Below are 25,300 nucleotides of genomic sequence, written 5' to 3'. Positions count from 1 at the left end.
GTCTGTTAGGCGTATGTATGTTTCTTGGACATTTTTTTATCGGATTTTCAACTTTTTGTATAAAAATGTCAGATTAGTTATCTATTGCATCTATCAAAGACAGCTTTCCGAGTAGATTAAAATGAAAAATAATATGATTCGGCTACGAGGGTCCGAATGCCCGGCCTAACAAAACTGGTATTAGTTTTCTGATTTTATTTTAAAAGTCGTGGAATATTGTTTATAATACGATACTATACACGACTTTCCAGTATGGCGAAGAAAAAATAATTAGCAGTCCTTATTTCTCTGGCTTTTTAATACTTGAGTTGCATTAGTCACCAAGCTAGCGCACATTTATATACACCTAAAAATATTGTCTTTTTAAGTCATACCATTCATGGAGTAATTTAAAAAGAGTGTACTCAATTGAATACTTCAAAATTCAGTTTATCCAAACGGATAGACATCAATAAATGAAAAAAAAAAGATTAAAATTGACTAAACTTTTTTATCTTTATTGAAAGAATAAAATTTTAAACATTTCAAAAAACTAAATTTCAACAGCCTCAAGTATCTCTCGGTTTATGAAGCGTAGCTACTAGATATTATACGTTTTGTATGTATGTCTGTCCGTCAGGAATACGTCCACTTACAATGAAAGCCATCGATTTAGTTATTTAATCATAATATTAAATCATGAACATTTGTTTATGGCAATTAATCGCATGTGTAAAAAGAAACTTTAGTGTGTATTTTACATCCAAATAAGTAGTGAGGTCCTCGGGTCCTTTCATAATTCTTAATTTCAACGATTTATAAATGAACACAGTAATAGTGTCTGACTGATTATGACGTAACAAAAAAAATTAGCCAATGAGAGGCCGTTATTGACCAATGGTAAAATTTATAGTGGCCTCTCATTGGCTAATTTTTTTTTGTTACGTCATAATCAGTCAGACACTATTACTGTGTTTTTTATAAATTTTACCTTATTGTTATAAGAATCAACTTACAAAATTTAAAATTTATAGTATAACTTTATTTTGCCTAAATCAATATCAACGTAACTGTCCCTAAATATGTAGCAGCTTCATTTTTAGAATGTACATTCTTAATAAATGTATTCTTTGTTAAGGCTTTGTTTAATTCTTACTAAAGATTTTTTATGAGGTTTTTAAGGACACTCAAAAGATCTTATTTAACAGTAAAAAATCAGGCTAGATAGTGCTGAGACTTTAAAGTCATACAGAGTATTTAAAACCATTTTTAGAACCTGTCTTTTTAAGCGGAAATGCTAAAATTCCTTCTTAATATGATGGTTGAAAATATGTGTTTTATAATAGGTATACCATATATTTTACATATTTTCTCTTTTAAATCTGGGGGGGATATTCTTCTGAAGAAAAACTTTGATGTAATAATATTTTAATTATTCACTTTTAAGAAAAAATGTGATATATTAAGCATGTTCTTGTACATTTTAGTAATGTAGCATTAAAAATTAAAAACATTTGGCGCTTTGACGTAAGTTTGCCTTTCAATTTTAAAATTACAAAATTTTCATTGTTTTCATTACAAAACCTTTTAAACAAATGCTTCTACTTCATTAAATCTAAAAAAAGATAACTTATGAAAACATTAAATAATGCCTTATAAAATTCTGGAGGCTGCGCCATTAGAATCTACGAAGAATAGCAAAAAACTAAGCAAATACTGAAATTTTAAAATCAAATGAAAAAAATACTTATGAAAACATGAAATATGGAAAGAAGTAGTAATCAACACCGAAGGATCTCACTAATTGCTGAACCGATATGGTTCTCCTTTACAGTGAAGCTTCTGATAGGTCCATGGAAGGTTTTTAACTATTATGGGGGTTTGCCACAATCTGTTAAATAGAATTGAAAGCTTCAGTCTAAATTAGTTAAGCTTCGCTTCTATTGATGTTATCATCTTTGTTTTTAATTCTATTTATACATTTAAACAAAGAAATTAACCTTTAGCATTATTCATAAAAAAAGATGGAAAATTCATTTATTATGAAAAAGTTTAATTTAATTAAAAGTCAAAAAATTCCACTATGATATTTTTAGAATGTAAAAATCATACTTTTAGTTAAATTAAATTTGAAAATATAAAACAAATAATCCCTTTACAAAAAGTAGAATGTTTTTTTTGTCTGTCCTTTAAGATCTCGCTTCACATAGGTCTAGGTATAATTTTAGGCTAAATTATTTTTAGATTAAAATCTTTGGATTGTTTTATGTTATTTTTACTGACACTAGGGGCGCTTGCGCTTGTAATATTATTCTGTACTAGGAAGTTATTTTTGGGGGCATGAGTTTATTTAAAAATATGATTTACTTGCTTGCTGTAATATTAGAGAATAAAGGGATGGGTCTATGAGAATTAAATTAATTCTTCCCCAATTTATCACAGTAATATTGTCTATAGGAGTAGCTCTAAACCTGCAGGGTAAAAGCCATACAGAGATAATCTAAACCTTACTTAACCTAATCTAAAACTATTCAGACATCCCCAAACTTTTTTTTTGGGATGAAACAACATGTTTAAAAAAAACAGAATATTGGAAGATGATTAAGGTCCCTCAATAGATTATGACATCATACGATAGAATAGCCAATGAGAGGCCAGTATACACTGTAATTGACCAATGGTAAAATTTATGCTGGTCTCTCATTGGTTATTTTATCGTATGACGTCATAATCTGTTGAGGGACTTTAATCATCTTCAGAATATTGCAATTGAACTATAATACCCCTATTTTAACTTTCATATTCATAAAACTTCGGGTACCTGTAAAAAATATTACACTTCAATGTACCCTTCCCTCCCAGATGTTTATCAGAATGATCTAAGTTGCAAAAAAAAAACCTGGCCAGATATTCTCCAAAGGAAAAACAAATCTAAGTGTTTTTAAACAAATTACTTATTAATCGTAATTTTTTACTATTCTACATTATTAAAAACGAAGCTTTTCTATAATTATGATCGGTCCATTCGTCCGTATGTATCGGTTAGCTCTTTTTGATCATTTAAGCATGTTAGAATTGTCCTATCAATTTCAAACTTTGCATGGTGATTCCTGAAGTAGTTAAGTGCGATTTAAAAGGCGTAGCAACACAAAAATCGCTATCATAATGTCCATACGTCCATTTTAAACATGTGATTTTTAACTTTTTTAATAGCTAATTTTTATGTGATAAATTTTTTGATTGATCTGATTTTTGGAATACTGATTTCTAGGACAACAAAGTACAATGTTTAAGCGAAGCATAAGCTGTTCTTCTACAGCATCCTGTATTTTAGTAGTTTTTCAACAATTCTACTTTTTGATTCGACTCTTACATTTATACATTTATACTCTGATTATTCAGTTCTGACATTATACAAGTGTTAATGTCCGTTTGTCCTACCGTTTCAGAGCTTCGCTTTTATGGATGTTGTCATCCTTGTTAATTGTTATATTTAACTAAAACAGTCTTTTACATTTTTCTTAATATATTTATTAATTTAACTATATATTCCAAAGAGAGGACAATTGGATGTTTATGACACTAGTCCCCAAAGTTTCACAATAACATTTACTTATTTGTTGGCTTAACAACTTTGGGGACTTTTTGATTGGTTGATTCATTAAGTTAAGCGTTAAAACGTTTCAACCATTAATTAAAATCTACAAAAGAAAAATTTTGTGTTTCATCATTGGGGATATACATTAATTTATCGGCCATTGTCTTATCCCTTTAGATCCCTGTATATATTCTGAATATCTATTTATTTAAAAAAGAAATATAATATTTTTTTGATTCTAAATTCCTGTCCCAAAATGATCTAAGGTGAAGTACAAGCTTGCAATGTTTACTCAAAGTCAGAAATATACATCATTCTATATTCTATAGTAACAGGATGTCGGTGTTTCTTTCTGTCTGTATATATGTTCAGTAAGACCGCGGGCTCTAATTTTTTTTATGGAAGTATTTTAACGCCAAAGAAAGTTTATGCTATAAATAAAACAATCAAAGTCATCGAGTCATCGAGGCTTTAAGCGAAACCAACTAATAATGAAATAAAAAAAGTAGTTGACCAATCTCAGAAGCTTAAAGTTAAAAGAGGACCCATGTGAAGCTTTCCTGTAGTCGTTAATTCTGTTTCTTAGATCTTAAAAGACAGATACCAAATTTTTTACATTAAAATATTTTCAAATAATTTTCCCTGTTCACCAGAAAAAATAACTGATGATTTTTCATATTTTTTTTGAGGTGGCAGTAAATAGTTCCTGAAAACGTGGGAACCCAAACCATCGGGACAATTAACCATTATAATAGGAGACATTAACCCTTCCCTTCCAACCCCCCCTCCCACCCACCACAACAAGGAGGACTACTTACACTAAAGTGAAGCCAAACAAATAAGATAAAGATAATCGGCTGTTAACACACTGAAAGATTGGCAGAGCTAAAAACTTTTAAAGAAAAAATATTAATACTGTCTTAAAATTGCATAATATGCTGTTTATGGACGTACTTACATTGCAAGTCGTCATTAGACAGATGCAACGCTTATAATATTGTACCTATTCGTAATAGTAATCACAAATGTTTAACAAATGCTGTGTTTCTATCTTGTTTTTGTTTAAAGATTATTTCATATCATTGCAGGAATCCTTTTGCAAGGTTTGAAATTGATAGAACGACTTTACCAGGCATAATTTGCACCTTAGCTTATCCATTACAGACAGACACAAAATTATTGTATAAAAGTTTTGCTTTAAAAATGAGTATGGTAAGGAAGGGTGGGGTAGGGGGAGGGGAGGGGATGTATCTCCCCACTTCCTGAAGTCTCGGCACCTGCACTGGGCAGCCTGTGACGACACGGCACAGGCAGTGGCTCCACCCTTAATACAGTAACCCTAAATGGTGTTCACAAAAATCCACCAAATTTCTTAGATAATTATTTGGTAAATAATATTTTTTAGCTCCATATTAAAATTTTAAATATCAATATCCCCCTACAAAACAAAGAAATAGTTTCTCTATTTTTTTTGTAAACCAAAATTTTTTATGTTGATTTCAAGCTTGGTTGTGTCAACTAAGGCTTATGATAAAAAACAAAATTACATTTTCTTTAGTGGCATTGCTATTTTGTTTTATCTAGTTAAGATTTGACAAAAGTGAGAGTTACCAAAGTTTTAAAGTCAACGTACAAGAGAAATTTGGGTACTACAACTAAAAACGCGAATTTTTATCCAGCTGTAATGTTGGAACACCCCCCAGTAACCCTAAATGTTTGGTTTGAGCTAGCGGAACGGAATTTGAGTATACACCATATACACTACCAACATATATATATATATATATATATATATATATATGACAGGGATAAAGAGATGGGGCTATGGAGATTTATTTTTCTTCTTGTAACATATGCTTGCCTTAAATACTCATTCCATATTTATGTAATGATTATCTTTATGCCTTTCTGTCAGTGAAAAAAAAAATGTTTTTAGACGACAACGAACTTTTAAAAACTTTTTTTTGAAGCTTTTCCAAAAAAGATTTTCTTTGAGCTTTTTGCAGGTTAGGTTCGGTCAAGCAAAGGTTAAAAGAGCCCCGCTAGGTAAGTACTCCATAAGGGTAAGGGCTCAACAGGTTTGCAGCTTTCCCTAGCTCCAAATATGTTATTTTTATTTTTTATGTTTTGTTGACATTTTTAAGGTAAAAAAATATTTTTTGATTTTTAAAAAATATCTATATTATATATATGAAACAACAGATTTTGCCTTATTCATTAAGTTTGCTGCTGTTCAAGGAAAAACTTAAAAATTACACTAATTTTAAAATTTTATGTCGAGTACAGGATAAATGAAAGATGTTTTATATTAACATGCCTTTTTAAAAAACCCAATAAGCAAAATATCAATTAAACACTACTGTAAATAAAATTGTATACTGTTTAAATAATTTAATGTTATTCTCATAATGAGAAAAGCCAAATGAATATTATGTTAAATTGATATATCAAATAATATTGTATCTTTTTAGCAAGTAGTAAGAATTATTTCCCATCCATTGACCCATTACTGTGTGTTATTAAATACTTACATACATGCTGTTACAATGGTTTGTGTATGTGTGTGTGTGTGTGTATGTGTGTGCGTGTGAGTGTGTGTGTGTGTGTGTGTCTGAAACAGGGAAGAAGAAAAAAAGGGGGGAAATAATGGTTTGAAAAAAAAGATAAGGGGTTTAATACACACATTCACACACACACACACACTGATCTTTGAGTTAGCCCAATCTCAACTTATGTTCATTTCATGTTTTACATTATGGGAGGGTAGGGACATTGTACTGTAAATTACAGTGGTACACGTTCTTTTATTCGTTGACTTTAAACTTTATAAATCTTGAGTAAGTAGAAGGGCAGAAAAATAGCCTGAAACTATGCCAAGACCTTAATCTAAAATTAAATAGAATAGCCTAAACCGACCCGGGACTTATGAAGTAGTCAAAATCTTAAGCTACAGAAAAAAAACCTTACTACTTTATAAAGGAAGTACCTATATATTTTTTTCATCTCCGTGGGTGTTTCACAGAAACCTTTAAAAGCGGGTTTCTTCGTATTTTCACAGCAGCTTTTAAAAGGTTATTTTAGGTTAAGTTAGGTTAGTTGATTGCTTCGCAAGGTTAGGCAATTGGCCCCGTAGGGTTAGAGCCCCACGCAGGGGCTAGAAATAGGAGAAAAGCTACTGTGAAAATATTACGAAACCCGCAACTTCGTTTCCTTCACATGACCCAAATTATCTTTTGGGTAGCTCTTACCTTGCAGGGCTCTATCCCTACAGAGCACTTAACCCTCCAACTCCTTACTTAGCCTAACCTAACCTTCAACCTCAATCTAAAAAATTCAAAAAATTAAAGTACGTCATATTCCTTAGAAGAATTAGATTAGAATAGATTCTTTGTACAGTTATCTTAGCCAACAAGTTGAGACTGGGCTTGCGCGAAATAGCGGAACTATTCACAAACACACACTCACCCATATGCAACACATTGGTTAATATACACCAAACACATGTGTTTATGAGTACACACATAAATTTTGTGTGTGTGAGAGAGGGTTATGTGTGTGTGTGTGTTTATATGAGTGAGGTGGATGTGTGTGTGTGTGTGAGTGTTATGGGCTATATACCATTCTACAAAAATTAAGGAAGGGAGGATATTTTAGCACATATAATAATTTAAATTGGTTTAAGTAAAAGGTTGGATGTATTAGAGTAGGGATGAAAATTTCATTCAAGTTCAAATCTAACTTATGATTTTTTTGGGTATATTAACTTTAAACGACCCTTGGCGATGGGACTAGATGTATATTAGACAGTTTAATTAGAATTTAAATTTTATTTGTTCTTTGAGTTGTTTTTAAAAGCGAAGCTTTTCTATAATTAGGGTCGGTCCGTCCGTCCGTACGTCCGTCCGAGATAGTTAGCTTTTATTCGTTAATTTAGGCATGTTAGAATTGTCCTATCGATTTCAAACTTTGCATGGTGATTCCTGTAGTAGTTAGGTACGATTTAGAAAGCGTAGCAACTCTATAATCATTACGAGATTGTCCGTACGTCCATTTTAAACATGTTGATTTTTTTACTTTTTTAATAACAATTTTTTATGTGATAAAATCATCCGATTGATCTGATTTTTTGATTACTGATTCCTATTACTATAAGGTACAATATTATGAGCGAAGCATCTCTATAATCAAGTATTGAAAATGTCAGTATGTCCTCAAACAGAATTCTGTATTTAAGAAGTTTTGCAACAAATTTACGTATAATTTTGTCAAACCTTATATTTTCATATTTTGTATATTCAGTTCTGACACTCAACAAAAGTTAATATTCGTCTGTCATATCGTTTCAGAGCTTCGCTTTTATGGATGTTGTCATCCTTGTTAGATATAGTGTAAGGTAGCTCTATGGAATAAAATTTGCATCTGAAAATCTGTAGGACGATTATCTGGATAAAGAAGCATCTACTATATTAGTAACTTTTTTTTATAAAAAAGTAACAGGATGTCTGTCTCTAGTTTATAAACCAGCTAACCACAGATATGGTTCTCCTTATATAACAGTAAAGCTTCTGATAAGTCCAGGTTAATAACTATTTAAGGGGGGGGGGGGAGGTTGAAAAATGAAATCGCACATGGAAAAAGATACATTTCAACGCAGAATATATTTTTTTTACAATTTTTAAACCAAAATAGAAAAGATACAGAAATAAAATAGATCAAATAGATAGGTTTCTAAAATTATTTAACATTTGCATTTTGTAAAATATAAAATATTTGTATTCTAGACAAGGATGACAACATTCATAAAAAAAACTTAATAATCAAAAAGTTATAGAGTACCAGCGCTTTTAAATAATAATAATAATTAAAAATGCCTAATTTTAAAAATAGCTAATATTAAAAACGCCTACTATAAAAACACCTAATTTAAAAACACCTAATTTATAAATACCTAACTTAAAAATGCCTAACTAAAAATGCCTAATTTAAAATACCTAATTTTAAAAATGTATAATTTAAAAATACCTATTTCTAAAATATCTAAATGCCATATTTTTAAAGCTAGGCATTTTTAGTCAGGCATTTATAAAGTTAGGTGTTTTTAAAATTAGGTGTTTTGTGACATCAGGCATTTTTAAAATTAGGCATTTTTAAATTAGGCTTTTTAAATTAGGTATTTTTAAATTAGGTGTTTTGTCCCCACTCCTTATTTATTAACTATTATAGCTTTCAGTGGATGTTAAAATGAAAAGGGGCCTAAGGCACAAAACTTGTTTTATTTTTATGATTTTAATTTTCATAGCCGTGGAAAACTGTCTGTAATACGATGCAATACATGACTTTTCAGTATGGATGAGAACTGGTTGTAATCCCCCGGACATTAATCGGTTTCAAAGCAATACTGGAAATCATGTAAACCTTTACAGGAATTCTATTGTACGGTTTGATAATGATAGGACAATTCAAACATACCTTGATCAAATATCAGAGCTATCCGTTATGGACGAACGTACGGACCGACAGTTAATATAGAATAGGTTTGCTTTTATTATTTTAATTTCATCCAACCCACACATTTTTATGATATGTAATAAAAGTGTTACAGAACCATATTTAATAATGAATTCTATGATAAACATCTAGTAAAAATTTGTTAGAACAAGGATTATAACCACAGTGGTCCTCAAGGCAAAAGAAGTTTGACAAAACCTACCATAAAAACGGACTATATGGCCATCAAATATACATATTGGAGGGCCAGGAACTGATTTTCTTAAAATCATAGCTGTTCCTTCTTGGGGTTTATTCCATTTTAAAGTTAACAGACCAAATTCCCTAAAAAATCAAGGTTGTTTGTCACGATTTTGTTGCTTTGGATTCAAACCTTTATAACTTTGGCTGTATGAAAGACTCATGATAGTTAAACCTACCATTGGAAAGCCTATTGAATGACAATTTCAGACATAGCTTTAAATTTTTTGTAGCTTTCTTACTTTTTGCTCTACAAGGAAAATTGTAACCAAAGGGAGAAAATTTATTGATAAATCTATTCTCAGAAAGGCTTTCACTAGGGTATTTTGATATAAATTTTTCAGGACTTTTCTTATGTTCAGTGATTCTTTTGATGACAAATGCAAAAAATACACTTTCATACATTTAATTTGTTATATTTGCATTTTTTCTACCTTGTGCCAAAAATTTTTTATAAAAATTATAAGTTGGTGTATATATTTTTGTCCAAAATTGTACATAAATATCAGGAATAAATATTAAGAACCATCAATTGCTACATTTTACATGTGTAGGAGCCTCAAAAATGCTAAACCTACCGTTGTAAAGCTTGTTGAACACTCTATCCAAATAAATCTAGGACTTTTAAAAAAAAATTTACTTAAAAGGCTTGCACAGGATTTATGTTAGGTGTAATAAATTTCACCAAAAATGTTTTCTTTCCTACAAAATTTGGAGTAGAAGGGAGGTTACAAAGCAGTAATAGTTATCACATGTCCTGTTTCAACACCAATCTATGGAGGGGGTGTGCCCCCCCCCCCCCAAAAAAAAAAAATGGTGCAGGGCTTAGGTGCCCCCCTTTCCCCCCCTAAAAAGGGAGGGGGGTAACATTTTGATAGTTGAAAATAATGCAAAATTTAAAAATTTAAAAAAATATTTTTTTCAAAACTCAACAAGATATAACATACCCCCCCCCCTGGCCCCCCTCCCCTATCCCATATCTATGGGGAATAATTCACAGTTGGGGGAGAGGGGGGGGTGTAAAAAGTGCATGAAAAGTGCTGAAATTTATTTTATTTTCCTAAAATATATTTACCCCAGGGGTAACACTTTTATGGGGTGGGGGGGTATTATCTGATATATATCTTTTTTTAAAAAATAGGGGGGGGGGGTGATTTCAACCCCTTCCCCCACCTCCTTAGACATCTCTGGGAATTTTTTTCATCTTTTTTAACTCTTCCCCTTCTAAATTCTGGTAACTTCCCCCAGTTCAGGGGGTTTGGGTGGGGCTAACAATCCTTCCATAGAAAAAAACCTGCTCACGTTCAATCTGCACAAAGTAAAGACCAATTTAACTTTGGGCTCGGGAACAAAGTAGAGGTTGGAAACAACAATATGATGTTTGACTGGGAAACTGCTAAAGGACTAGTCAGGCAGATGATTCTGAATTCCCGCAGACCAGCAAAAATTTGCACCTGGAATGTTTGGACAATGCTTCAGTCAGGCCAGAAAGAAAACATTTGCTGAGAAATGCTTAAAGCCAGGGTTGATATCCTGGCTATCACCGAATCAAGGTGGACAAATAATGGAGAGTTTAAACATCATTCTGGCTTGAAAATACTTTACTCAGGCCATATGAATGAGAATCTAGGACATAAAGGGCGAATATAGGTTTGATATGATATGAGCTTATATCAAAGGTGCCATTACATACTTTTAGAATATCTATGCCAAATTTAAAAATTCAAAAAAATCCTTATGTAGATTTTGCAATTTTCTGTTTCAATTGAACATATAATAAATGAGATTGCCGACAAAATCGTTTATTTTAGCCCTTTACAAGACTTTTTTTTGACTATTTTGCTTAAGTTTGATTGACTATTACATTGGCACGCACCTTAAAAGATAATTTAAATGTTTATTATTTTAGATTGTATACTAGTTTATTTAATTTTTTAAAAAGCATAAAAATAATTTGCATAGAAGGGCATCAGGAGTATTGACAGGGTAAATAATACGTCTTAAAGTTTATTTTCTGTACAGAGATCTTTGATTAATTCATGATGATATAAACAACCCTTGTGTATGCATTTTCAACACACACACACACGGCCACAAAAAAACAGGGATTTGAAATCATTATTCCTCCAAGAAAATTTTATCGATTATTTTTTTTTACTTTTTACATTATTTGATGTTTTTTTTAACTTTTAAATAATTTACTTTATAAAGGTAGAAGGAGGGTATATTTACCCCTGATTGATTGGTTTCCACGTTATTACGACTATCATTTAACGAAAGCTTTTTAATTCAACCTTGCCACGAAGCCTTGTGTGATGCTAGGGTGTTTGAGTTCTTAGGGAACCACACTAATTACAAAATATTTTCTTCGAGATTGATGGGTTTTAAGCTATAAACAGACTTATACAATTAAATATGTCAATATTTTTAAGTTATTTATAATCTATGGAATTGCACCTTTGATATAAGCTCATATCATATCGAACCTATATTCGCCCTATAAGCAAGGGGTGGCTCTTATGCTGACCAAGCAAGCAGAGCAGGCCATGATCAGTTGCCAACCCCATGGTCCAAGAATCATGGAGGCTTACTTCAAATCCTCAGATATAAACATCAATCTGAGAATTATAGTAGCATATGCTCTTACAGAACAAGCAGATACAGAGGTCAAAAACGAATTTTATGACCAGCTTGACTCTGTATTTAAGAATGGTCATAAAGAAAAGGACCTGACCATGCTCCTAGGAGATTTCAATGCTCAAGAGGGGAGTAATAATGAGAATTTAGAAGAAGTCATGGGCAAATATGGCCTAGGCTTAAGTAATGGCAAGGAAAATGACAATGGTGATAGACTTGTAAGTTTTTGTACTGAAAACAAACTTGTCATTGGTGGAACCATCTTTAAACACAAGAAGATTCATACTGCCACCTGGAGATCACCAGATCAAAGAACCTTCAAACAGATAAACCACATCTGTATATCTAGATGTATAAAAGGTTCTCTCCTTGATGTCAGGGTTGAAAGAGGACCATTCAGACTATTATCTTCTACCTTCTAAAGTTTGGCTTAGATTTAAAAAGCAGGACTCAAACCCTAACCCCAGGAAGAAATATAATTTAAAAACCCTTCAAAACTCTGAAAAGCTACAAGAGTTTAAGCTCACTCAAAAGAACAGATTTGAGTTGTTGACTCTTCAAGAGGAAGATGGAGTTGAAGATATTGGGCAAAGTATCAAAAAAGTTTATAATGATACTAGCCAAGAATAATTAGGTTTCAAAAAGGCTAACCAAAAGCCGTGGATCACTAAAAGTTCCATTGATCTCATGGATCAAAGAAGAGATGTAAGAAAAAAGACACTTTCTAGAAACTTTTCAGAAGATAAAGACCTGTATAAGATGCTTAGCAGGGAAATCCAAAGAAGTGTCAGAATTGACAAAAAAGAACACTTGGAAAACCTTGCTATGCAAGCAGAAAAAGCTGCTAATCAAAATAGAATGAAAGATGTCTATGAGATTACTAAGAGCATTGCAGGTAAAGTACATAAATCAGGATCACACATCAGGGACAAGGATGGTTCACTCCTTAAAACTGATGAAGATATTCCAAATAGATGGGCAGAGCACTTCACTGAACTGCTAAATCTTCCAGTTCCAGAGGAAGAAACTGAGATTCCACCCTCAGATGCACTTGACATTGACTGTCAAGCGCCAAATCTATTGGAAATCAAAGAGTCCATTAAAAACTTGAAAAATAACAAGGCCACTGGACCTGATAACATACCAGCTACGTTCTGCCGAGAACTAAAAGGCAATGATGATGACTCTTCATGCCCTTTTTACACCCCCCCCTCTCCCCCAACTGTGAATTATTCCCCATAGATATGGGGTAGGGGAGGGGGGCCAGGGGGGGGGGGGGTATGTTATATCTTGTTGAGTTTTGAAAAAAATATTTTTTTAAATTTTTAAATTTTGCATTATTTTCAACTATCAAAATGTTACCCCCCTCCCTTTTTAGGGGGGAAAAGGGGGGCACCTAAGCCCCCTGCACCATTTTTTTTTTTGGGGGGGGGGCACACCCCCTCCATAGATTGGTGTTGAAACAGGACATGTGATAACTATTACTGCTTTGTAACCTCCCTTCTACTCCAAATTTTGTAGGAAAGAAAACATTTTTGGTGAAATTTATTACACCTAACATAAATCCTGTGCAAGCCTTTTAAGTAAATTTTTTTTTAAAAGTCCTAGATTTATTTGGATAGAGTGTTCAACAAGCTTTACAACGGTAGGTTTAGCATTTTTGAGGCTCCTACACATGTAAAATGTAGCAATTGATGGTTCTTAATATTTATTCCTGATATTTATGTACAATTTTGGACAAAAAAATATACACCAACTTATAATTTTATAAAAAATTTTTGGCACAAGGTAGAAAAAATGCAAATATAACAAATTAAATGTATGAAAGTGTATTTTTTGCATTTGTCATCAAAAGAATCACTGAACATAAGAAAAATCCTGAAAAATTTATATCAAAATACCCTAGTGAAAGCCTTTCTGAGAATAGATTTATCAATAAATTTTCTCCCTTTGGTTACAATTTTCCTTGTATAGCAAAAAGTAAGAAAGCTACAAAAAATTTAAAGCTATGTCTGAAATTGTCATTCAATAGGCTTTCCAATGGTAGGTTTAGCTTTCATGAGTCTTTCATACAGCCAAAGTTATAAAGGTTTGAATCCAAAGCAACAAAATCGTGACAAACAACCTTGATTTTTTAGGGAATTTGGTCTGTTAACTTTAAAATGGAATAAACCCCAAGAAGGAACAGCTATGATTTTAAGAAAATCAGTTCCTGGCCCTCCAATGTGTATATTTGATGGCCATATAGTCCGTTTTTATGGTAGGTTTTGTCAAACTTCTTTTGCCTTGAGGACCACTGTGTAACATCCATAAGTAGCAGAGCAATAACAGAGTCTCTACTGACTAATATTTGAGTAGCATTCAGCTGTTTTTTAGGTTGTTTCATAGTCCTTAAAACGATCTTTTAATCTGACTCCAAATTGTTATACCTATACGTAGATAACCTTCAAGTAAGTAATTTTTCTCGATCTTATGGGATTTTTCAGAGTTCCCTTTGGTGACATAACATCGACAGACAAGCTATTTTGTCTATTACCACGATAGCCATTAATTTTAAACACTATTTGTATTACATCTTTATAACTCTAATCTTGTGTTATTATATGATAACAACAGAAAATTTGGTACATTCTCAAAGTGCCTAACAAGCAATAATACCCTCCCCCCCCCCCCCATAAACATCAATTGAAAAAAGTAGGAGGGATCAGGGCCTTTATCTGTGTTGCCATAATAACCTCACCTCACCTGACCTAAAGAAATAAACTAACAAAAAAAACTTTACCTTTCCCCTTTTTTTTTATTTATTTTAAAATTAGGGAGAGGGTTTCTGTGCTAGATCAGGCACTATAAGGAAAACTGCAGAAAATTTAAACATGTTTGACTATTCTTACCTGATCAGCTGATGATGTCCTGCTGAGTGCCCGCCTCTCAAGGCCAAGATGACCGCCAGAAGTGTGACTGGCGCCTATTCAAGATAGGAGCGTGCACAGGAATTTATACAATTTTTAAAAATCTAATATTTTCAGAAGCGTGTGAATTCGCCCCCGTGTTGTAATTAAGGGGTTACATACAACGAGTCCCCCCCCCGTACCAAAAAAAAAATGCTTCCGAAAACTATACAACCCCCTCCAGTGGAGTTTTCTTTATTAAAGAAATGTCCTTAAACTAACATAGAGTGGCCAAATTTATCATTAATGAAAAGAACTCGATAATGTTTTATTTTTGCTGTAATTATGTGTTTTTGAAGATCACGTAAAGGTCTATGATTGCCAGGAATGTTTTTTGCAATAATTGTGTAAGTATAGATGTATGTATAACCCAAAGGGGTGAAATCTTTTTTCGCACGCTTGCAAATTGCTTTCTGCTCTTTTGTATCGACTCGGCTGTGCTAATATTTTCGATGCTATTGGCAAATATTCAAAGATCCAATTGAAAGTCTGCACAGGGTCCCCACTCCGTGGGTAGAGTTAAATATAGCTCGTGCCCCCTCTATTCTTTTACTTTAATATTTGTGCACACGCTGACCTGCGGCCGGTGATGAACCCCGGCTTCCGCACGAAGAGGACGGATAACTTCCATGGGCCTACAATTAAAATAATTGAATAAAAAATACAATACAAATGACCAATGATAGGCCAGTATACATTTTACAATTAGTCAATCAAAATGTACACTGGCCTATCATTGGTCATTTGTATTGTATGACGTAATTTTTTAAAAGCGACACAGGGATATGAAATCTGAAGAAAATCTAGTTTGCCATCAAGTATCCTCCAAAAAAATAGGTAATAGTTCTGTCAATAGTCATGGCGTTTTACCTTAAAGTACCTAGCAGGGGAGGGGGTTACGTCGTATGTTTGTGTTATACTTCAGATCAGTCCTCCCCCCAAACCGCGCCTATTTACAATTCATTTGAAAGATAAAAAAGGGAATTTCTGCGCTTGCTGGACACTTTCAGGGAAAGCACCGATATTTGAAAAACTCTATAGCAGAGTATTTAATACGAAATACATTACAAAGTTTAGTTAATATTGAATTAAAAATACACAATTTTTAAAAGATTTTATTGTACGTACATATTTTTTATTATATGTAAATAGATTTTTTAGTCGAATTAGATTTAAACATTAAAAAAATAGGATGTGTATTTTGATTTGATAGAAGCTAAAGATCTCATAAATGTATGGCCCGATTGTGTCATGCAATTCAAGGAAGTCTTTATACTCCTCCCGTGGTGGTTTTAGGCTATTCCCTTACCCCCTTAACACAGCATATGATGAAAAGTTTACTTGATTTCGACAATTTTGCGACATTGTGAAGAAAATAGTTATACCATAACTTGGATCTTACACCAGATTTTCATGTTATCTAATAAAGTGAGACTCACAGCGGGCTAAAATAACGATTTACCCTTTACCCCATCCCCTAAACTGAACAATAAACAGGTAAAATGTTAGCAACCTAAATTAAAGACAATTTTTCCAATCATAATATCCACGAATATTCTACAACCGTTGTTGTTACGACATTGTTACGACAAAGTTACGACATTCAATGCTTACAGGGCCTCCAGAGTAGGTTCGGCATAAACCCATATTCAGTCGTCTAAAATGTTTGCATTAATTTTAATTAGAAATTAGCTTAATTAAAAATGGTTGTACAATATTTATAAACAAGGATGGCAACCTCCATAAAAGCAAAGCTCTGAAACTGTGGGAAAAACGAAGATTAACACTTGTATAAAGAGTGTTTAAACAGTATGAACAAAAAACACATGATTAAGTCTAAATAAAATTGTAAATATATGTGTTGCAAAACGGTTAAAATACAGGATACTGTTTAAGGATACACTTACATTTTAAGACTTGATTATGGAGATGCCCTCGCTTGTGGCTATAGAAATAAGTATTCCAAAAATCAGATGAATCCTAACTATTACAGGAATCACAATGTTAAGTTTAAAATCGATAGGATAGAGATAACCGTAACGGACGGGCCGACCTTAATTATAGAAAACTTCCACTTTAACAAGGATAAAAAAAACAGTATATTGTTACACAGATGAAAATATAGATAATGACATTATGTATTTGTCAATTAGTTTGTAAAAGTCTGTAATATTTGGCAGTATGAGCAAGGTACTTTGTTAAACAGGAAGATATATTATAATAGAAAACCCTTAATTATAGAGTAGTGGCCCTTCTTTTATATAATTTCATTAATAAAATATTTTTTTTTAATTTGCATAATTTTTAATTATCAAAACCAAATAAATATTACAAAACAAAAAAAATTACAAAACTAATTTTGAAGCACATTATTAAAAGTATAAAAAGTTTTATAAATTTAAAACCATTAATAAACATGAGATATGTATATAATGCATATTTTTTTACATATCGGTATTTATATTTTAGCGTAATATAATATTACTAGCGGCTGCGTCCCTAGTATCTAGGGACATGAAAAATAGCTTAAAACCATACAACTACTTTTTTTATAATAAGAAAACAGCCTAAAACATCAAGGGGCTTATAAAAAGCTTTATTGTAAAGGAGATCTATATCGGTTCAGCGGTTAGCGAGATCTTTCGCTACAGACAAAAAAAGCTTACTACTTTATAAAATAGGATAGTCAGCTACTTAAATTTGTTCATAACAAAAAATTTTGTACATTGAATTTAAAGTTTCTAAACTATGCAAAATTTAAAAAAAATTGTCTGTTTGTAAATTGTTTACCTGTGAGAAGGTACTTTTGGTCTGTATGGAGTACAGTTGGCGGATCCAGGTCCTGGGAAATAAAATAGTTTTAAAAATCAATCAAGTAACAGGATGTCTGTCTTCACCAAAGGATTTCGATATGGTTTTCCTTTACAGTGTAGCTTTGTTTAGGTCCTTGGAAGGTTTATATCTATTTTAGGGGACAGTACTCATAATTTTAAAAGAAAACATTTTAAAATGGCGGTAGAGGCAAAGCTGCTAGTAATAAATTTTCTCGTATTTATTCGAATCCGGTGGATAGGAACCGGTTCTCATACATACGAAAAACTATGTCTATCATCGTATTATATCCAGCTTTCTACGAATATAAAAATGTACAATCATAAGATTAAGATAAGATCTCATAATTGTACATTCTATGTCCGCGGAAAGCCGTTTATAATACGATGCGAAAAATAACTATTATGATACTAAACAAGGATGACAACATCCATAAGTAGCAAAGCACAAAAAATCGTCGATTGGAATACGTAGATTTAAAAGGTTTTTACTAAAATCAAGAATAGATTTATTGGATAAAATAAACATGAAACCTTGTTTTATTTTGTATGACGATGATGGTCAAAGTAAATTATATTAAAGATGCTCATAACAATGGGAAAAATTATTTTGATACAGATATCCCATAAAAGTTTGAAAATTGCATCAAAATATACAAAGATATGGGGAAATACGTAAAACATATAAAAATAGCCAAAAACCTGATAAAAGGCAGTCTGGCCGTCATGGTTGTTTTATTAAAACGACAAAAAATTTAATTTTTAAATCCTTAAATTTTTAAATTTGGAAAATCGGACCATATACACTGAAGATATGGAAAAAAGTGTTAAATATATAAAAATAGCCTAAAACCTGCTAAAAAGGCAGTCTGGCCGTCATGGTTATTTTGTTTAAAAGACGGAAAATTCAATTTTGATATATATAACTGAAAAATTTTGAAAATCGGACTATAAACACTGAAGATATGGAGAAAAATGTTAAATATATAAAAAATAGCCTAAAACCTGCTGAAAAGGCAGTCTGGCCTTCATGGTTGTTCCTTTAAACGACGGGAAATTTAATTTTGATATCTGTAACTGAAAAAATTTTGAAAATCGGACCATAAACACTGAAGATATGGAGAAAAATGTGAAAAATATAAAAATAGCCTAAAACCTGCTAAAAATCGGTCCGAACGCCAATGATGTTTTATAGTCAATTGTGCTCCTTAATGATGGGAATGTTGTCAAAAAATTTCAGCATTCTATCTTTTATAGGAGCTGAGTAAATCCCATTTCCCCCATAGCGTTACGGACTGACGGACGGACGGACGGACTGACGGACTGACGGACGGACTGACGGACGGACAAAGTGAATTATAGAGTAGCTTCGCTACTAAAAAACCAGGATTTCTGCCTATACAAAAATATAATTGTCGTTAGACCGATTTTTTCTATCTTTTTTGAAACTTCTTGTTATATTTTTTTCTATTTGTATCTCGTTGGTAATAAGGTTGTAAAATATTTAGTTAATATAATGCTGACATTGTTATTGTCTGGAAAAACTGTTTTTTTAAGTTCCCATATTCATCGTTCTACTAATCTATCAATCTATCTTATTTGCACTTTGTTTACAATAATTCAGTGGCAACTCCCTCAAAAGCCTTAGTCAAGTCATAAAATCTTCACCTGAAGTATTTGGCGAATAGTTTTGACTGTTGAATGGAGAATAAGGTTCCAGGTCTGTATCCAGGGATGGACAGGACACAGCAAACCTAAAATTGTCAGATGGAAAGAAACATTTTTAGGAAATACACCTGTTCAAATGGTTGTGTTATATTGAAAAAAAAACAATGACTTTCTTTTTTTTCCCTATTTTTTGGTCAACTTGATTAACTCTGTCTGTTTGTCAATCCATGTTTTTTTGTGCTTTGCTACTTATGGATGTTTTCCTCCCTGTTAAGAATACAAAACAAAAAACTTTTCTATATTTGACAGGATTACCTGTTATAGTCTTGACTGGTAGAAGTATCAAAGTGATGTGGCTGTGTATAAGAAGACTCACATGGCTGCTGTCTGCGGAATCAAAACTCTTATTTTATTATGACCTAGTTGCTTTGCCCTTAGCATATAGGAGAGGAAAGGGGAGGTCAAGAAAATAGCTTTAAACTTCCTCAAAACATTATTTAAAGCTTCCCTGAAAAGTACAACCAATTTGGAGATTCTACGAGATCTTAATCTTTAGACAAAAAATCCTTGCTTCTTTATTAGCATTACTAAAATCTAGAATCTAGTCTTCAAAGGGGTAAGATAGGGACAGCAAAAGTGCTTATTACCATCCCAAGGCTTAAATCTAAAAATAAAACATCCTAAAACCATCCCATGACCTATGTCCTTAAAAGGAGAACTCCATTTTATTACTTTTTATGACTGATTTTTATGTTCTTAGGAACAAATAGTAAACAAGGGTGGGAATATCCATATGAATTAAAACACATAAAAATCATGGATGGTCAAAAAGTAAATTATATGCCATATGTTCTAAAAAAAGAAAAGGTAGGAGAGAGGATTGAAAATTACTGAGCTTTACACAAAAGTCTTTCGTAGCATTACAATCAGACAGACGAACCATGTAAGTTATATACTGGATGCTTTTTGGTTAGGGTTGCAGATTTTAGGATTAAACTAATAGGAAAACATACAGACTTGTAAATATTGTTCCATTTTGTATTATTTACTAAGTATATTTGCGATTACTTTTATTTAATGAAATCTTCTAATTTTTAACATGTACAAAACGGCCTGCTTAATTGCTTCAAGATCCATGTCAGATCTATATAGGAAATAAATGTCTATAAACGAGCTCAAGTTTTCCAAGGAATATATGATTAAAACTCATAGTGCTCCAATAATCCATAATAAACTCTCATTGCCCAGAACGATAAGACCCATTATTTTACTTTATTAAAAATAAATTCATTTTTTTCATTTCATGTTGCTATTTACCTTATATTGATGTATTTAATTTCTAATCATAAAAAAGAAAATTTAAATTTATAATATGATAAATTTAAGAAAACTATGTTTTAAAAGAATTCGATTGTGGCGACATTTTGTGTGTTCAAATATTAAACTAAAATTGTAATCATCATCATTAACCCTTTGGTGATGGTAATGTAAAGAAAAAAATATAATTTAAAAAAATCTTTTAAAAATCATTTAAGTTATTAAATATTTACTTTCTTTTAGATAGTAATGCCGGGTGAGGAAAATAGATTTATTGAGAAATAGATATGCATATAGAAAACTAGCCAATAGGGAGATAATTATATCAAGCCAATTCTAGTATATATAATAAGAGTTAACATTCCTTGTACTTCTGTAAATTTGAGCTGCGGTCGGACTGCAAAAATTGATCCTTAACATTCTAAAAAATAGTGCAGATGCCAGAGACGTCCAAGAGTGGGGTCAAAGGAGTGTTAACACCCTCAAACTTTTATACCCCTAAATTTACCCCCTAAATTTAAAAAAGAATACAATAGATTACATAGCTCACTCAAACCTTTAAAACCCCTCAATTTCCCCCTTCCCCCACTCTCAAAATATAAAGCTTGGATGTCCCTGGAGAGGAGCGTCCACTCACCCCTATCTGATTTTTTCTGTTTGATTTCTGATATAGAAAATATAAGTTGCTATAACTAACTGACTTTTTAAATGTGGTAATTACATGACAATTTAGAATTTTGTGTCACCATTTAGTGTGATATTATTGGTCTGATTAGTGTTTAATTATTTGTCAAATAGACTATATTTCTGCATGAACCAAAAGCTTGACAGAATCATTCAGCAATTCTTTAAAATATAATTATACTTGTTTCCTAATTATTAAATTATATAATGATGTTAATTAATTTCCTGTTGCTCTTGGTTCTAGTTAAAGAAAATCTCCTGTTGGGATCCATTTTTTACTTGATTGTCTGAAACTTTAAACTTATAATTTTTCATTTTAATATCCGCGGAAAGCTGTCTATAATATGATGCGATATTTACTATTATTGTACGTTTTTAAACAGTGGCGTGCAAAGGACTTTAAATGGGGGTGTTAAACCATTAGGTGGTGGAAAAAGCGGAGGGCAATTACAAATTTCAGAGGTGGGTTTTGATACCCCTTACCGCACTCCACTGATTATCCTCCAAACCAAACATGAAAATATATAGCATTAATTCATTTTTTACAATACAAGTATTTTCAGCACGGTTCTTTATTGGTTTTATCCAGCCGAAATAAATCGGGTTAATGCATTGGCAAGACTTCTTTTAATAGTACAAATATATAGGAGTATTACTACCAAGTTTGACAACATCCAGTAAAGCGAAGCTCTGAAATGATATTAGTGATATTAGCACTTGTAGAGTGTCGGAACTGAATAAGTAGAATATTAATGCATAAGTCCAAACAAATTGCAAGCAAATTTGTTGCAAAACTGCTTAAATACATGATACTGTTTAAGAACATACTCACATTTTTAAGACATGATTATATTAAAAAATCAAATGAAAATTCAAACATTCAAAAAAAGTAAAAAGCATGTTTAAATGGACGTACGTACTTTCTGGTAACGATTATAGAGTTGCTCCGCTTTCTAAATCGTACCATAGGAATCATCATGCAAAGTTAGAAATCGATTGGACAAAATTAATTAACAAAAAGAACTAATCGTTATGGACGGACGTACGGATTGCCCTAATTATAGAAAAATCTTCGCTTTTAACAATTGTGTTTACTTGTTTCAAATAAATATTGAAATGACACTTGAGTCAAACGCCTTCTCCATATCCAAAAACAAATTTAGATACAAAACACATTTATGTAACAATTCATAATCAGAGGACTCTTAAAAAATTTTTGGATCGCTACTCGCTGGTGAGGCAAAATTATTTTTGTGAAAAATCCTCCAAAATCACATTTTTTTAAAGAATCCATCTCTGTTCTTTAAAAAAAGTAACAGAGTTTATAAAAGTGTAAATCATGAATGCATACATAATTACGAAAAAAATTATTGCTTTTTCCATTTCAGAAACCAAAAAAGCTACATTGTTAGTAGTAAGAAAATAATATTACATTGTTAATTTAATGTAAATTTTTTATCCGCATTAAATTAAATGTGTACTGTCGCGGTTCCGTGGCGTACAAACGTACGTACACCGTATTAATTGGAGGATGATTATAAACTAGAAGAGACTAAATCTGTGATGATAGCCCCCATGACGAGAGAAATTACTGAAAAGAGGTAAAATATCATAAATATACACAATATAAGAGAAATATATTGAAGGCAGAGAGAGAGAGAGTGAGAGGGAGCGAGAGATGGAGGGAGAGAGAGGGAGAGAGAGAGAGAGAGATAGACACAAAGAGGGAATAGAGAGAATCAGAGAGAAATTAAGCAGAGAGAGAGAGTGAGGAGGCAAATTCTACTGGAACTTTTTAAATCACGTTCTCTCATTCGATGTCTTAAAAACTTTTGGCACTTTTGTCAAATCTTGATTGCTTGATTCAAAATATCAGCATCTAACTTTTTTTCGAAAAAAAATTTAAGTATTGAGGGGGTAATTTTGTTTATCATCACTTGAGAAGTACAACATATATCTTCATTGTCTTATCCCTAATGAACCCTGGAAAGGAAGAGTTATATAAGGACAGATAGAGAAAAAACAGAGAGAGAAAGAGAGTGAACGAGAGTGAATGAGAGAGAGAGAGAGAGAGAGAGAGAGAGAGAGAGAGAGAGAGAGAGAGAGAGAGAGAGAGAGAGAGAGAAAGAGAGAGAAAGAGAGAAAGAGAGAGAGAGAGAGAGAGAGAGAGAAAGAGAGAGAGAGAAAAAAGACAAAATATCATAAAGATGGACAAGAATAGATAGATAACAAAGAAGATAAAACAAGGATGACAACTAAAAAAGAGGCGCAACAAGCCTCACGAATTTTAAAAAATATAGGTTAAAAAATATAGAGACTCTGCACTCAAAGCAGTAACAACAACGAGGGCAGAAGGGGTGCTGCCACTTTTACAACTAGCAAAAGTACAGCCACTGTGTTTTTGACAAATATTGGGTGTGTTTTTGTCAATTTCGTTTTTAGCTGTATTTTTGGCAATATTTTTTTATCCACTGTTAAAATTACACTTTTCCGCTGCACATAGGGGCAACAAGGGGCAACAATTCACCACCCCCAAATCAAGTTTTAAACATTCTATGAGTATTATCATACCCAATGTACATCAGATTTCAAAGGAATCGTAAAAATACGCTTTTTAAGTAAGCATTCTAATGCATGGAAGTCAAGAAATGCAAAAATTTTCTTACAGAAAAAGGCATACTTTTTGTGTTTCACCAACAATTTTAAAAGTATTATAAAATCTCTTAGAATTAACGTAATTAGACAAAATAACTTCTGATGAGTCATGCATTTCATATATTTTGACAGTATAAAAGAAAAAAACACAAATTGAAGAAATTAGTCCTAAATAATTCTAGTTGAAGTCAAGATTTTAGTTTATTTTTGTTTGTTTTAAAATCAACATTTAAGTAGACAGTATCAGGAAACATGTTTTCACCGGGTGCCACCGGCTAAAAAAGCGATATTTGATTACCCAAAGACATATTTTAATCGCCAGTACTGGTTTCATTTACCCCCCCGCGCCCCCGTAGGGGTTTTTAGCCCGTTTTCTGAACGTGGGTGGACGAAAAGCTTGTAAGAAAAGTCGTTTAAATGCGCTTTTAAAGTCAAAACTTAAGATATAATTCAAATAAATAAAAGTCACAAAAACATAGACATATTGGGAAATATTTATTCTGACTTAGAATTAAAGTTAATAATAAATATTTTCAAGTTCTATTGCACTAAATGATGGGGAGGATAGGGGGGGAGGGGGGGGGGCTAAACCTAAATCTAAACCTCTTTATGTTTGATGTTTTAATGTAACTAAATAATCGTTTCTATAGATTATTACAAATATCAGGGATCTAAAGGGATAAGACAAAGGTCAATAAATTGTTGTACATCCCCAATGATAATACACAAAATTACCCCTTGTGTAGATTAAAGTTAGTAGTTAAAACGTTTGAACACACAACTGTAAAACTTTGGAGACTAGTGTTATAAACAGCCCAATGTCCCCTACCCCACTGCGGAAAGGTAAAGTTAATATGCAAATAACGTAAGGTTCTTATAATCATTCTAAATTGGAATTAGCAAGTAGTCTATCTGTCTGTCTATTGGTAATGCTTTGTTTTTAAATTATGAAGTTACAGGGTATTCATGTTTAAAGTCAGCAGTTTTATTTAGAAAGGGAGGGGACTGTTAATTACACTAGACCCCAAACTTCAAAGTTTTATAATAACGTTTTTATATTCGTTAGCATAAGAACTTCAGGAAATTTAATTGATTTTTTATTGGTTGGTTCATTAAGATAAGTGTCAAAACTTTTTAACCACTAATTGTCATCTACAGACAAATAATTTTGTAATATAATTTATTAAATATGTATTTATTAAATATGTATCAATATTGGGAATGTACATATTAAT

General features: G+C 32.1%; 1 protein-coding gene across 1 annotated transcript in view; it reads right to left on the bottom strand.

Annotated features, from left to right (window-relative positions):
• The window catches only part of LOC145334652 (ets DNA-binding protein pokkuri-like), a 39,365-nt gene extending 22,798 nt beyond the window's left edge, over window positions 1-16,567 (bottom strand). The window contains exons 1-3 of the mRNA XM_080180195.1: window positions 16,525-16,567; window positions 15,488-15,545; window positions 14,854-14,927 (exon numbers count right to left, since the gene is read on the bottom strand). Of these exons, the coding sequence (XP_080036321.1) occupies window positions 14,854-14,927; window positions 15,488-15,545; window positions 16,525-16,557 (165 nt within the window). The 5' untranslated portion in view covers window positions 16,558-16,567. The remainder of the gene's footprint in view (window positions 1-14,853; window positions 14,928-15,487; window positions 15,546-16,524) is intronic.
• Window positions 16,568-25,300: the final 8,733 nt, after the last annotated feature.

This window comes from Acartia tonsa, chromosome 12 (genome assembly GCF_053477335.1).
Source record: "Acartia tonsa isolate MP-2025a chromosome 12, ASM5347733v1, whole genome shotgun sequence".
NCBI classification, from domain to species: Eukaryota; Metazoa; Arthropoda; class Copepoda; order Calanoida; family Acartiidae; genus Acartia; species Acartia tonsa.
Note: the sequence above shows the minus strand (reverse complement) of the source record. Positions and strands in the feature narration are given on the sequence as shown.